The 14531-nt window shown below is 45.3% G+C and overlaps 1 protein-coding gene across 7 annotated transcripts in view; it reads left to right on the top strand.

Moving 5' to 3' along the window:
* Positions 1 to 14531, top strand: part of GALNT13 (polypeptide N-acetylgalactosaminyltransferase 13) — a 391518-nt gene that overhangs the window by 165903 nt on the left and 211084 nt on the right. For all 7 annotated transcript variants that reach the window (XM_033945850.1, XM_033945855.1, XM_033945852.1 and 4 more), the window contains one exon: positions 1936 to 2102. In XM_033945850.1, the coding sequence (XP_033801741.1) occupies positions 1936 to 2102 (167 nt within the window). The remainder of the gene's footprint in view (positions 1 to 1935; positions 2103 to 14531) is intronic.

Here is a 14531-nt window from a genome sequence, read left to right as displayed (position 1 = left end):
CATTTACACCCTGCCTATTCTGCTCTGGTTACACAAGAGTGTTGGAGTGTTCCTGGGTAGTTATACTGTGGTACTCATCAGTACGAGGTGTTGCATGTGTGTTTCCATGCCCTCATAGAGACATGGGTGGGGGGGCAGGTGGTGGTGCCCTTCTCATTATGTGTCTCTTGTATGTGAGACACAGGAGGACAAACACCTCACTGTCCTCTTAGGAATAATTGGGCTCACTCCGTAGAGACATCCCTATTCTCTCTCCCACTTCCACTCTCACTTCTCTCTCATACTTATTTCTCTCTCCCACGCTCATCTCTGTCTCTATCTGTTGTTATCTCCTCACTCCCACAGAAGCGTTTTTCCATGTACATTGGTATACACGTACAGGGCACCATGGGGATGTTGTCTTGCTACCATGGGAATGTCCTGATATCACTAATGATATTATCTATAGTTGATTAGAGGATAGACATTTTACATAGATTATTTCCAAAGACATGGAAATATTTTATGATGAACAGTAACTTTGGACACACTTTTGCTGTACGTTTCTGTTGGCCATTTTCGGTACGGTATATAATTTATACATTTCTTTGATTATCGCTGGAGATTTTTGTGCGAATTGAATGTGACATCCAAAGTTGGACTTAGACATCTTATTGAAAATGCCTGTCCATATGATTTTAAAAAAACCTTGCTAGGAATGTGCAGGATCAGGTCCTGCGGGTTGAGAGAGTCTGACCTGGACGTGAGGTCCCAGAATTGGATTCATGTCATTCGGGACCAGCATTGGGGTCTAGAGGTATGGATTTTTTCAGGACCAAGTTCAGAATGCTGGCAGCAGGAATCAGGCAGAAGCCAGCTTTAACTAGTGTCCAGACCTGAATGTGCATATAGGTGCAAGAGCATTTTTGCAAGAACTGCTAGGAAAGGCCAGGTCTTCAGAAGGAAAGAAGGCTGGAGCTGTGGGGAAGGCAGGCTGCATGTGCATGTATTGGGTGAATGGGAGGAGTGTTGCGTGTGGCTGCGGTGGATGAGAAAAACAGGGGATTACAGTTGTGTTGGAGGACTAGAGTGTTCTGCACATGTGTGAGTTTCTTCAACTGCACAAAAATGCTCCAGAGCTCTGCAACAGGCCCAAAATGAGCTGAGGTCTTGATTATGAGACTGTTCATCAAGCCTCCAGCAGGGGGAGAGTGAAACAGTGCTTGCCGGACCCAATTGTGAATCAGAAGTGACATCAGGATTGTCAGGAGAAGAAGGTAAGAGAGATTGGGATCAGGAAATATAATTAAGTTTTATGATTTAAATTTGGTGCATTATGTTGATGGGAATGGTAGCAAGAAAAATGTTTAAAAGTGGTAAACAGAGGCTGAAGGAGTGAGTGTAGATGGTTATCAGATCTAGTGAGATGGAATTTTATATAAAAAATCATGTTGATAGATTGAATGAAAACGTATGGTAAACTAAGACACCAAAGGAGATGCCTGCCATTTAGGAATGGGCTGGTGATAATTTTATTTTTATTTAAAAATCTTTATTCGTTTTCATATCTTACAACAAGTGTATAATATTCAATCAAAAATAAATTTTACAAATCACTTGACATTCTTACTTATAATCATCAAAACATAAAAGAATCCCTCCCCACCCATCCCATCCATTAGTAATAAACCAGTTAAAACAAATATCATATATCCCAATCCCACCCTACTTATAACCTTATATAATAAAAAAGGGGTAATAATTTTAAAGCAAAGGGAATTGGCCTGGTATTGAATTTCTGGGTTTAAATTTAAGTACTCAGTATTCAGTAGGGAATAATATGACACAAGGCAACACAGCAATTACTTGGGATAATATAAGGATGCTTTTCTGAGCCATTCAAAGAAGATGCTTAGTACTGTCATGATTTAAATCTTTCTGTTCTTCTTTTGACAGATGTAAAACAAAAACTTACCCTGATGATCTTCCAAACACAAGTATAGTTATTGTCTTTCATAATGAAGCATGGAGTACTCTTCTTCGAACTGTTCACAGTGTTATAAATCGTTCACCACATCGCCTCCTTTCAGAGATCATTTTGGTGGATGATGCAAGTGAAAGAGGTAGGAGTTTTTCCTTCAATTATTACAATCTGTAATTTAATCAAAGTGGTTTTTCCATTCTTATTGCAGATTGATGCGACAGTCTGTTCATTGTATTCTATGAAATGATGAGGGCTTGGTAAACATGAATTTATTCATTGAATTTAATGGTAATTTTTGCTAGAAAAATAAGTTGCAAATTGGGGTCAGTGGTGACTTCTACTTTTCACTCCAGCTGCCATGCGGAAGTTTTGAAGACATTCAAGATGATTTTGTAAAGATAGATTTCACACAGTGGCGCAGCCAGACAATCATTTTTGATGAGCCTGAGCCCAAAGTGACTGGGCACACATTTTTTTTCTCTATCCTCCCCCTGGTGTCACCCAACTCAAAGTATAAATTTGGAACAATTCTATAAAATGGTGCCTAAATGTAGGTGCCACAGAGGGGCATGCTAAGTGCTAATTCTATAATGGTGCACCTAGTAGAGAAATACATAGTCCAGAACTTAGGCTGATAGCATTCGGTAGGTTGCATACATCACATGGTCACAGCTTTGATACATCTGTGCTCTGTCCATGGCTATAATGCATCTCCAGGTGCGTGCTATGTGATTTTCATGCCATATTTATAGAATATTTTTATTTATTTAAAAATGTATATTCCAACTAAAATCAAAACAGAGAACAATGCAAATAAAATATCACAAAAATCAACACAAAAATCTACCTACAATTCTCATACCAGTTCTAGTCATATCAAAGCAGAACAAAGACTCAGCATTCCTGCAGGGAAATCCCTCTAAATGAGTACGGTGTACAAAAGATCTTCCAGCCATTTCCTACCTCAGCTATGGAACCGACTACCCACACAGATCAGGTCGCTAGACTCACTAATGACCTTCCGCAGAGCAGTAAAGACCTTCCTCTTCTGCTAATCGGGCCATTAAAAACTGCCTCCTCAATATACTTTTCCTAGTACTCTTCGCTATGACCAGTCTGGTCTCTAGAATAAGCTCTGTTATTGTCTACTGTAACCTATTTGTTGTCATGACTAGTCTGTTTTCAAATGATTGTGAATGTCTACCGTTTTGAGCTTCTGCGACAACGGGATAGAAATCAAAATAAATAAATAAATCAGCCATCAATATAGCTGTCGCATACGATTATGCACACCTCACCTCTACCTTCTTTTTTGTAGATAGTTTCATTGATCTTTCTGATCTCGACTGTCTGCCTTGTCGATATATCTTCAAAACTTGAAAAAAGTACCATGGAGACTTATCATACAGCACTTTGTGGATTACTGACAAGATTTTGTACTGAACTCAAGATATTACTAGCAGCCAATGTTATTGTTTTAGCAAAGGCATCACAAGCTCAAATCTAGAAACTCCCACAGTCATCCTAGTTGCAGTATTGAATCACCTGCAATGTATAAACTTTAAATCTAACTTTCCCTAGCAACAGCAGCAGATGAATCCAGAGACCAATGGGATAGCACACATCTACCAGCAGGCGAAGATAGAGAAACTGATTAACAGGTAGTCCCATTGGCTGGCACTCCTCCTGTATCTCCAGTATTCTCTATCTCCCAGCAGGAAATGGTCGCTATTCAACTAGCACCTGAATTCTGGCTGTGACTGGAACTTTATTTTCTCCTGTTGAGGTTTCTCTTCAGTGAGACTGCCATTTTGTTTCTCCTGTTGAGGTTTCTCTTCAGTGAGCTGGCAATGCTATTTCTCCTGTTGAGATTTTCTCTTCAGTGAGACAGGGGTGTCCGGCTGAACAGTGCCGGCTTTAGGGGTTACACCTGGGCTCCCCCAGGTCCCTGCCTCACCCTCCCTCCATTGCTAGAGGGTCTGACTGGGTCTCAATTTTTTTCTTCTTTCCCTTCTCTGTAAAAAAAAAAAAAAAAAGAGACCACAGTTCCTCCATTCAGCTCTGTTACTGCTGCTCAACCAGCTTTAACTGGCTTCAACCGGCCCTAACAACAAGCTTGTGAGTATGTCTCTGTTTTTTAATGTTGTTTGAACTTCAGGTTCTGTTTGGGAGTCTTAGTAATGTGGGTTCAGTCAACGTATGTTTAAGGAATGGATATTTTATTGAGGCTAAGTTTTATGACTAGAAATCCGTGGAGGGAGCTGGGACTTCCCGCCCTTTGCATGCACGTGCTTGGTTTCCTTGTTGGTTACAGCGCGGCAGTAGCGGTACGATTTCATGCTCGCACTTGTTCTCATTGTTGGGTTTCAGTGTAGCAGTAGTAGTCCTGTTTATTCTGAGGCTCTCTTTCATTGCTGTTTGTCACGGCCATGTGCAGCTGATTGTGCAGGTGCTGGTTTATAGCAGCGCGCATGAGATGGGATATGTTTTTTTCTGGCGCTGTGGGCCGTTCTTCTGGTTATTCCCTGAGGGATTTTCTTTCTATGCAAGCCGCGGCAGGGTAAATTTTGCGGGGCTTGAATCTGACTATGTTTCTAGGAGCATTGATGTAGCGGCCACGTGTCAGCGAGAATCAGGCGTGCGCTTGGGTCTCCGGCGATGGCGGGAGAGCTGCAGCGTTCCGGTAGTTTCCAGCTGACTTTGGTCAGGGTATGCCGGGGCTTCTCTCCTTTCCGGTTCAGACAAGTTGTATGTGTTTCACCAGCTTTGGGACAAGCTTTGGCAGATTTATATGTCTATGTCTGTGTTCCTGCTGTACTCCCTTGAAGGAAGCCGCTTGTTTAATCGGACTCTGGAGTTAGCACTCAAGGGGTTTACCAGAGAGACTCTGACCTGTGCTAGGTCACCCAGTCTCGGTTTGTCTCCGGACTGGGGTGACATATGGCAACTCACGGCACGGTGAGATCAGCAGTAAGATAGTGCCCTGTATTTCACACAGGTATCTCATTGTCTCTCTTGGGGTCCTTGCAGATTGAGCCTTTGTCTGTTGGTAACTGTCCTTATTTGGGCCTCTGTGCTGAGCTGCATGTGTCTAGTAGTGGCACAGGATATATATGCTTAAAGGTAGTACAAACAGTTTCCAAGTTCGGGCTGTCTCTATGGGCATAATGACACTGTGCATCTTCCTGCGGCCAGGACTCTCTTTCTCTATTTCTGAGGGGGCCTGGACTTCAGATTTCCATACTTATCACGCTGGTTTCTCCTGTCGCCATTTTCTCATGGCACATGCTAGACGGGCCCCCCGACCAGACAGGAAGGGCTGTACAACTCCTTTTAACCAGGAGCCAGTTACCTATTCTATCAAACCCGCAGAGGATCACGCGCTATGTGGCTGTTAGCCTCATCCCTGAAGCTCTCATTAGCGATGTGAGCTTTGTCTGATACCTGTAAGGATACTGTTGTTTTCCACAGGGCGGTAGATGCAGCATCTTGATTGAGTCTAGTACGTATTCACTTTAAAGGACATACGTATTTCGCTCATGTTGCATGGAGTTAGTACATGTTTTCATGGTTCCAGTATATTCCTCTTTACATTGTGAAACTTGATTTTTCCTAGGAGAATCTTCTTGCAGATCTTACAGTTCTCATCCTGCCATTCCCTGACCTTCTGCACTTCATTCTGAGGGGATCTTGACTTCTTCCAATGACTCTTCAGGCTTTCTCATGAGGGAGAAGACGCTATAATGTCAATTCAGGGGGCTGTGAAGATTTTTCAGGATGCTTGCAACTTTGCATCCTCCTCAGGTTTCCATTTCGTTCTTGGAGTCTCTATGTTTTGTGTTTCCCTTTTCAGTGTTACTGGTCCTCAGGGCAGTTCTTGTAGTTCTTTGGGAACTAAGGGACATTGTTCCACTTACTGCATGGTGCCCAAGATGGGGGTATTGGGCTGGGTGGATCCCATTCTGCTGGATTAGTTTCTCAGGGTTACACATTTCTGCAGAAAAACTGGGAGAATATTTACATTTTCCTTATGGACTCAGAATCGGTACTAGGTTTGCTTGCCTCTCTTTGAGCAGCACTTTCGGTTTTGGCACATGCCATTTCACCTACCCAAGGCTTCAAGAACATTTTAGAAAATGTGGGCAGTGGTACCGTTTTGGCGCTACTAGGTGATTCACCTAATTTCTTCTTGACTGACTGCTTGATTCGGACGTCTTCCAGTCGGGCCATTTGACTGACACGAAAAGGGTGGTTTCTTTTCCTCAGTTCTTTGGACGTGAATCTTCGAATTTGCACAGCGCTCTTTTCTCCTGTACTATTTATAGGTATATCGGGGAGATGTTTTTATTCATATAGGAGAGAAGTGTTTCTTCCCAGAGACTAGGGCGATGGGTCACAGTCTCAGGTTTGCATTCTTCTTTGGTCACCATGACCCAGAGTATGGGATTCTGTACAGGTTATAGGATCCATGTTGCTGACTCCACTGGGAACTTCGGCTTGCTTTCCCATTATAACGCTACAGCAATCGCTTTTGTTCCGGTGGTTCCCGGTATCTCAGGGCTCCAATTATTTGGTAGGCTCCTCATGCATCGCTCTGTATGATTTGGTGGCTCAGCGAGATTTCTCTTTTCAAAGGCATGCCTCGGTCTTTGCTGGACTAGCTCATGGCCACCAAACATCCCGGGCTGTCGGGTTGGGGGGGCTCGGTGCCTTCCATCCTCAGCTCCAGGAGACTGGTCTTAAGAGGCGACTCAGTACTTGTTCATTCTTCTACTCTTGACCATGGTCAGGCTACCTTTCTGGAGCTTCAGACCATTCTTCCGGAATGCCGCTGAGGGTCCTTTCAGTCAGTATTATGATGGGGGTATTTCTCTACAGCCTGGGCAGTAGGTGATGTACTCAGTTGCCAGGTACAGTTGTAGTTCTACTTCAGTGGGTGGACCCTCATCTTCCTCTTTTGTTGGCAGATCATTTTAAGGGTCAGGAAAAGAGTTTGGATAAACTTTCTCTCCGTAAAATCTGTGCATGGCCCATTTATTGTATGTTACAGTGTACAGCACTGTGTACGCTCTAGAAAGTGTAAACGTTAATAATAGTGAAATCTTCTACATCCTGGATATTGGGAATTTTGGCTCAGGCGTTCCAGCTCTTTTTATGGATGTGAGATCACCTGGAACTAGACCTCATGGCCTCGTCTCACAATTCCATGCTTCCTAGCTTCTTCGGCGGGCACAGGGAGTGGGAGTCAGAGGGGGTAACAGCGTGGTTTCTTTCTCACCTCTGGTTTCTCTTTTTCAGTGTTTTCTCCTGGCTGATGATGGCTTGGATTTGCCATCTCAAGCTCGCTTTCCGGGTACAGTATTTGTAGAATCTCTGGCTTGGCTGCACCATCCTTGCTATGCGGATCTGATGAGTCTTTCGACAGCGGGACTAAGAAGCTTTCTGGTATCTCTGGATTTGCTCACCTAGGGTCCGATCAACATGGATATTCGTACTACTTTGGTATTACGACCTAGCTTTTGAGAAGTCATGACTGACGTGTAAGGGTTATGCTAAGCAGGTTGTTTCTTTTCTTATCCAGGCACTGCAGACGTCTTCACCTGTGGCTTCTGCTTCCTTTTGGAGGTTTTTCCTTTCTTGGATACTTCTCAACATTTGCACCCTTCCAGAGTTCCTTTTTGGCACAGGTGTATTGCCGAGGGCTTAGCGTTCAATTTCCTTCAGCTTCAAGTGCCATTCTTAGCTTGTTACAAGGGCTAGGTATATTGCTCTTTGATTACTTCTCAGCTTCATGTAGTTCAGTTCCTAAACAGAGTACGGTATATTTGTACACCTCTTAGAAAGCCCTGTCCGGAGTACAATCTTCAGGTACTTCTTCGCAGTTTACTGAAGGTTTCATTTCCTCCTTGTGCTGTTGAACACGGGGTTTCTTGTGGCCATGGTTTCGGCTCTGCAGTTTTCCGAGTTGCAGGCCTTGTTCAGCGGGGATTCCTATTTCTGATTTCCAAAATCTAGGGTATCAGTTCGGACGGTACCACAATTCTTTCTAAGGAGGTGTCATCCTTTCTTTTATGACACGCTCACTTTTCCTTCCTTCTTCCTGGGAGGAGAAATGGGGAGACGTGCTTTTATTCACTGCATTTTTTGGAAGTGCGTAGCGTTCTCCGCGAGCAAGGTTTCTAATGAGTTTTAGTTGTTTAGATCGCCTTTTTGTATTCTTCAAGGGATGCCTCAAACATATGGCAGCATCCAAAGCTTGCTTGATGGCAGGGAAGCGGTTGGCGAAAGAACTTCATGACCATTCCATCAGAGTGATGGCTACTTCTTAGACTCGGTCCAGAGGTTTTTTCCTTGGAGGAGTTTTGTCTTGCGGCTACTTAGTCTTCCGAGAGTGCTTTCTCTCAGCATTACTGGTTGGATGTGGGGGCATATGCGGTAGATGCGTTTAGTGCGTCGGTTGTTGCAGAGGCGGCGTTTGCTTCTCACCCAGATTGAGGATTGCTTTGCTACATCCCATTGGTCTCTGGATTCATCTGCTGCTGTTGCTAGGGAAGGAAAAATTATGTTAATTAATTTTCTTTCCCTTAGACGCAGCAGATGAATCCTTTCTGGATACTGTCTGTCGGTTTTTTCTTTTGCAACTTTCGAAGTTTGTTATTATTGAGGATTGTAGTCTATATTATTGCCTTTTGAGATTTGTTATGGGAAAGAAGTTTTTTTTTCCCCTGCTATGCCTATTGATGGTTACGGATGCTTGGGCAAGGAGCTATACTGGAGATACAGGAGGAGTGCCAGCCAATGGGACCACCTGTTAATCAGTTTCTCTATCTCCGCCTGCTGGTAGATGTGTGCTATCCCATTGGTCTCTGGATTCATCTGCTGCGTCTAAGGGAAAGAAAATTAACAGGTAAGAACATAATTTTTCCATCCCGTGATATAAGGCATTGCAAAATCCAACCTTGATATCACCAGACTTTGAATCACAGTTCTAAACTCATATGCTGGGAGATCACGTGATGCACTGAGCCAAGGTAGAAGCAGGCTGCCTGAGCTCCCGGGCCCCGAGTCCTGAAGCACCCTGTTACTAGCCTTTGGAGGTGAGCCGGGAGACAGCGCTTTGCAGCGCTTGCTGTGCACAATATATGGACAGATTTCTGTCCTCTCCTGCGTTGCCGATGTCCACCCGCACCCAAAAAAGGATTGGGACCGCCCGCAGCACGGCGCTGACAAAATGGCGCCGGTCACCTCCACAGCCGCGATTCAGCAAATAGCGCCGGAGGCGCTGACGGCCCTTACTCAAGCAGTAACAGTGGCAACGCAGCCCAGCATAGAAAAACTTTCTGAACAGCTCCAAAAGCTTGAAAATCTACTTATGGAGACTACTGGCCGCACTGCGGCGCTGGAGACTCGGGTTTCCAGCGTCGAGGATACACAGCAGGCACATGACACCACGTTACAGGAACTGCAGGCTCTGACTCAAAAACAAGCAGAAAGACTGGATGATCTTGAAAATAGATCCAGAAGATCTAACTTACGTTTTTTGGGGATTCCGGAAACAGTACCCGGTCCTAAGCTCCTGCAGGTGCTGGAGGTCTGGCTGACCAGTTCCTTTCCCTTGAAGGAGGGCCTGGGGCCTTTTTGACTGGAGAGAGCACACCGGCTAGGCCAAGAATAAGCAAGAAAGGCGAGGCCTCGCATGGTAATAGCCAAACTTTAAACTATAACCATAAAGTGGAAATCTTGTGCAAATATAAACAACTTCGGGAGACTTTAGCATTTGAGGAGTCTGAGGAGCGCATTTTCCAGGACTACTCTGTGGCCCTAACGGAGCGCAGGAAGCAATTCTACCCACTTTGCTCCTCTTTGGCTGAAAAAAAAATACGCTTTCTCTTTTTATATCCAGCCACTTGAAAATTTACCATCAGGGATGCTGGCAGGTATTTGAGGCCGCGGCTGAGGCGGCCCTTTATGTGAACACTCAGGTGTTGCCCCAGTTGGACCTTACATGAAAGAGCACATGGTGTGCTTCTTTGTTTGTCACATGCTCCTGTGTGCCTGTGGCATTGTGGATGCACCGGGATCTCCTGGTTTGGGGGAAGCCTGGATCTCAGATAATATGGCTGTTACTTGCTATTCTGGTTTAAGTTTGTTTACAATTTTGTGTTTTTTCCTGTTCTAGTTCAGAAATTGATATACTGTATATTTGAGCTCATCCTAACGTTCATTTGCTCTGCAGACTGCTCTTATGACTATTGTATTTACTGTATGGGAACTCGGGGCCCGGAGTGGCATTGTTTTGTGATCTTTCACACCTTTGGGACCGCCTAGGGTGAACCTGAGGCTGTGACCACAACCATGCAATTGGGGAGAAGGTTGGGAAGGGAGGGGGGGGGTTGGGGTTCCGGGGGGGGGGGGGGTGGGGAGTCCTTGGCCTACGTGGTTGCTGCTGTATTCTTTCGATTATTGGGAAGGGTGCGATCAGAACCTGCTGCGAGACTCCTGCACCTGACATTTACCATGGTACTGGTGCTGCTCGGGTAGGTCCTGAGCGTCATGTGGCTGCCCTAGGTATGGCTGGGAACCCGGGTGGATTTTTTCTGCACTTAGCATTTTATATGTTTGTATTAGCCCCTTTTGGTACCTGCTGGCTAACACTTTGAGAATAGTATCCTGGAATGTTTCGGGCATTACCTCTCCCATAAAACGAATAAAAATTTTAACACAGCTCAAATGACATAAGGTCGACATAGCCTGTCTGCAAGAAACCCGACTTACAGACTTGGAACATCAGAAATTCAGGAGGTCCTGGGTAGTGCATGCAGCATCTTCAACTCATAAGCGGGCAGGGGTGGCGATACTGATTAGTAAGACATTGCCTTACACTGCGAAAGTAGTAGCCTCGGACCCACAGGGCCGCTACCTCTTGCTGCAGTTGTCAGTAGGCACATATTCCTTTTACTTGATGAATGTATATGCACCTAATACCTATGACCATTCCTTCTTTGAGGGTCTCACTGCCATGCTTCTTGGGCGGGTTACTGATCCGGTATACATTGCAGGGGATTTCAATCAGGTGTTTGACCCAACTTGTGATCGTTCTCAGCCGGGACCTGGTGCGAGTATATCTCATACCAGAGGCCTGCCCTATCTTTGCGCCACTTTAGATCTGGTGGACCCATGGAGAATTCTCCATACCACTGAATGGGATTACACACACCGCTCCAGAGCACATAACACACAATCTAGGATAGATTACATCCTTACCACGCGCAGAGCATTTCTAAATGTGGATGCAGCGGTAATTGGCCCGGCGGTGATTTCAGATCATGCGATGATCTGGCTAGATGTGAATGTGGGCTTCGGTTTACGCGGACCTGTACGTTGGCGCTTCCCTAGTTATCTATTTTCTGATGACCATTTCAAAACATACCTAACGACTAAATGGGGTGAATTCCTAGACTTTAATGGTCAGCATAGCAATGATCCAACACTGTTTTGGAGCACGGCTAAGGTGGTGCTCAGAGGAGATTGTATAGCTTATGTAATAGTGCGTAATCGCCGTTTGTCCCGGGGAATACTGCGGTTGGAAAAAGAACTAGCAAGCGCTAAGCGTCAGTATACCCTGTTCCCAACCCGCCACGCTATGGAACACTTAGCTTCTGTGGAAATGACCCTCAACTCCTATATACATGAGCGCACGGTGAAAATGCTCTTGTATCAAAAATTTCACTACCATCGCTATGGAAATCAGGCAGGGAAGTTATTAGCCTGCTTGACTTCCCAGGTGCGGGGTCACCGTTATGTTTTGGGATTGAGGGATAGTACGGGCCAATTTCAACACACTACTGAACACATTGCACAAATTTTTCAGTCCCACTTCGGGAAGATATATGGGCGCCGGGACTTGGGAGCTGAACCCCTTATTAAGGACTATTTCACGGATTCTGGTTTACAGCCGCTCTCTGACTCGGATGTTAGGTTTCTTAATGCACCCATCACCCCTAAAGAACTACATAAAGCTATCCACAATCAATGAAATTTTTCGGCTCCAGGGCCGGATGGCTTTACGGCAGAATTTTATAAACTGCTCTCAGGACAGCTTAGGCCTTTTTTAAGGGACTATTACTCCCAGGTAATCCAGGATGAACATTTCCCTGGAGAAGCGAATGAGGCTTTAATCACGTTGATATTGAAGCCTGGCAAAGACAGTTCTGCTCCCGAGTCCTATCGCCCAATTTCTTTGCTGAATGTAGACATCAAAATTCTGTCCAAAATCTTAGCTGATAGATTAGCGACCCTTCTCCCTGATGTGATTGCATCCACACAAGTCGGCTTTGTACAGGGTAGACAAGCAGTACACAACGTACGTAAAGCATTGATAGCCTTAGCGCACACGCAATTCCATCACACTCCTATGCTTCTACTCAGTTTGGATGCGGCACAGGCGTTCGACCAGGTCAATTGGATGTACCTCTTTGAAGTGTTAAATTGTATGGGGATATCTGGCTGGTTCGCCTTGGCATTACGCACTTTATATTCCACTCCAACAGCAAGACTACTTGTCAATGACATTATTACTGACCCAATACCTATTGAGAGGGGAACTCGACAGGGCTGTCCCCTATCACCCCTCTTATTTCTATTGTACCTCGAACCCTTTCTTTGCACAGTGTCTCAGGACCCCGACATAGTGGGTGTGGACTTCGGGACTCATTCACTCAAAGTGTTGGCCTTTGCAGATGACCTATTATTTTTGCTAACTGACCCCGCTCACTCTGTTCGATATTTATTGCAAGCGCTTGACGAATTCAACTTTTATTCGGGATTTACGTTGAACTACCAGAAATCTATGGCCCTAGCTAGCCCCCTGACACTACAACAGACCTGGAGCGGTCACTTCCCATTTACGTGGGCTCAGACTTCAATTCGCTATTTGGGGGTACAGATCCCCCGAGACCTTACGACCCTGTACACCAGCAATATCACCCCATTGCTTCAAGACACCTCACAACATCTACAGAATTGGTCCACTTTTCTCTTATCGGTGGCGGGCCGGGTAGCCCTTTTTAATATGGTGCTCTTTCCCAAATGGTTATATCGTTTTCAGGTTTTACCTCTGCTGTTGTCCCATGCCCATAACATTCGTTTAACGAAAGAGCTACAGCGTTTTCTATGGGGTGGTAAGCAACTACGTATGCCCTTGCTACGGATGTGTCTGCCCAGGGATAGGGGGTGCTATGGTTTATTAAATGTACGTTGGTATGCTATGGCTTGTCAGATGAGATATATTAATGATTGGTTTAGAGGCACATCTGATTTTTCTGCTACACCACTGGAGTTATCTTTGCTGGCTCCGTTCCATGTGAGCTATTTTCTACATGTGGCGGATCCGAGGATGCATCCTTTGGTGTCTCATTACCCCATTTTTACACCGGCCAGAAGGACATGGAGATGGGTCTGTAAAACAGCCAAATTGTCTTCTAGGGTGTCTTTATATTTGCCTATACTGGGCAATGGAGCTTTCCAGCCGGGCATGCAAAATGCCACCTTTCTTAGGTGGCAAGCACAAGGTCTACAATATCTTTTTCACCTGTTTTCGGAGAAGGGGAGCCTGGTCACATTTGCCGAGCTGCAACGAACTTTTGACCTACAGGCTAATGATCTCTTCGCACATTACCAGATCCTTCTCTATGTTCAGTCCCTCCCAGTGGCTGCCCTTACTGAAGTCTGCAGGGAGGCGCTTTCGGAACTCTTCAGCCTTTCAGCCCAACAGAGGATTCCTCTACGATTTCATATTGTGGGGATCTGGGATTGCCAACCAAGTACGAATCTGGATATATTAGCGACAGCGTGGGCTGAGGACTTGCATTGCCAGTTGACTGCTCAACAGTTACAGCGGGTCCTGAAGAACATTCAGAAGGTGTCACCCAATATTACTCACTGGGAAATGCAATTGAAAATTGTTCTTAGACTTTACATTCCACCGGAACGTGTAGCCCGGATGGGGATTACTGCGTCGCATTCTTGCCCGAAATGCAATCAGGCTCACGCATCTTTGAGTCACATGTTTTGGGCCTGCCCCGCAATCCAACAGTTTTGGAGACATCTTGGCCTATATACCACATCGCTTTGGGGAAGGCAATGGCTTCCGCAACCGAGGGCGTTATTTGGATTTTATAATATAGCCTCGCCCAAACCCAGGGGAATGTCAGCATTTATCTCCAGAGCCCTTTTGATGGGGAAAAAAGCCATCCTCACCAACTGGCTCTCCCGTGATCCTCCGTCATATGCACAATGGAGATCCCTAATGATATTGCACGCAACACTGGAGAGACGCATGGTGGGAGACTTGACTCTTGGCCCGGGTTGCAAATTTTGTCAGGTGTGGGAGCACTTCTGGCAGGACCTCACACCGCGTGTTCGCAGTAGACTTTTGAATCTTTAAGATTTTATTCCCACTCTCAGCTGTTGGACCGGCCATGGATTCTTGGGGAGGGGAGGGGGGGATGGGAGGGGAACTGATTATATTGTTGAAAATGTTATTTCCTGAATGGTACTACTGTTTGTA

Source organism: Geotrypetes seraphini, chromosome 5, assembly GCF_902459505.1.
Source record: "Geotrypetes seraphini chromosome 5, aGeoSer1.1, whole genome shotgun sequence".
NCBI classification, from domain to species: domain Eukaryota; kingdom Metazoa; phylum Chordata; class Amphibia; order Gymnophiona; family Dermophiidae; genus Geotrypetes; species Geotrypetes seraphini.
Note: the sequence above shows the minus strand (reverse complement) of the source record. Positions and strands in the feature narration are given on the sequence as shown.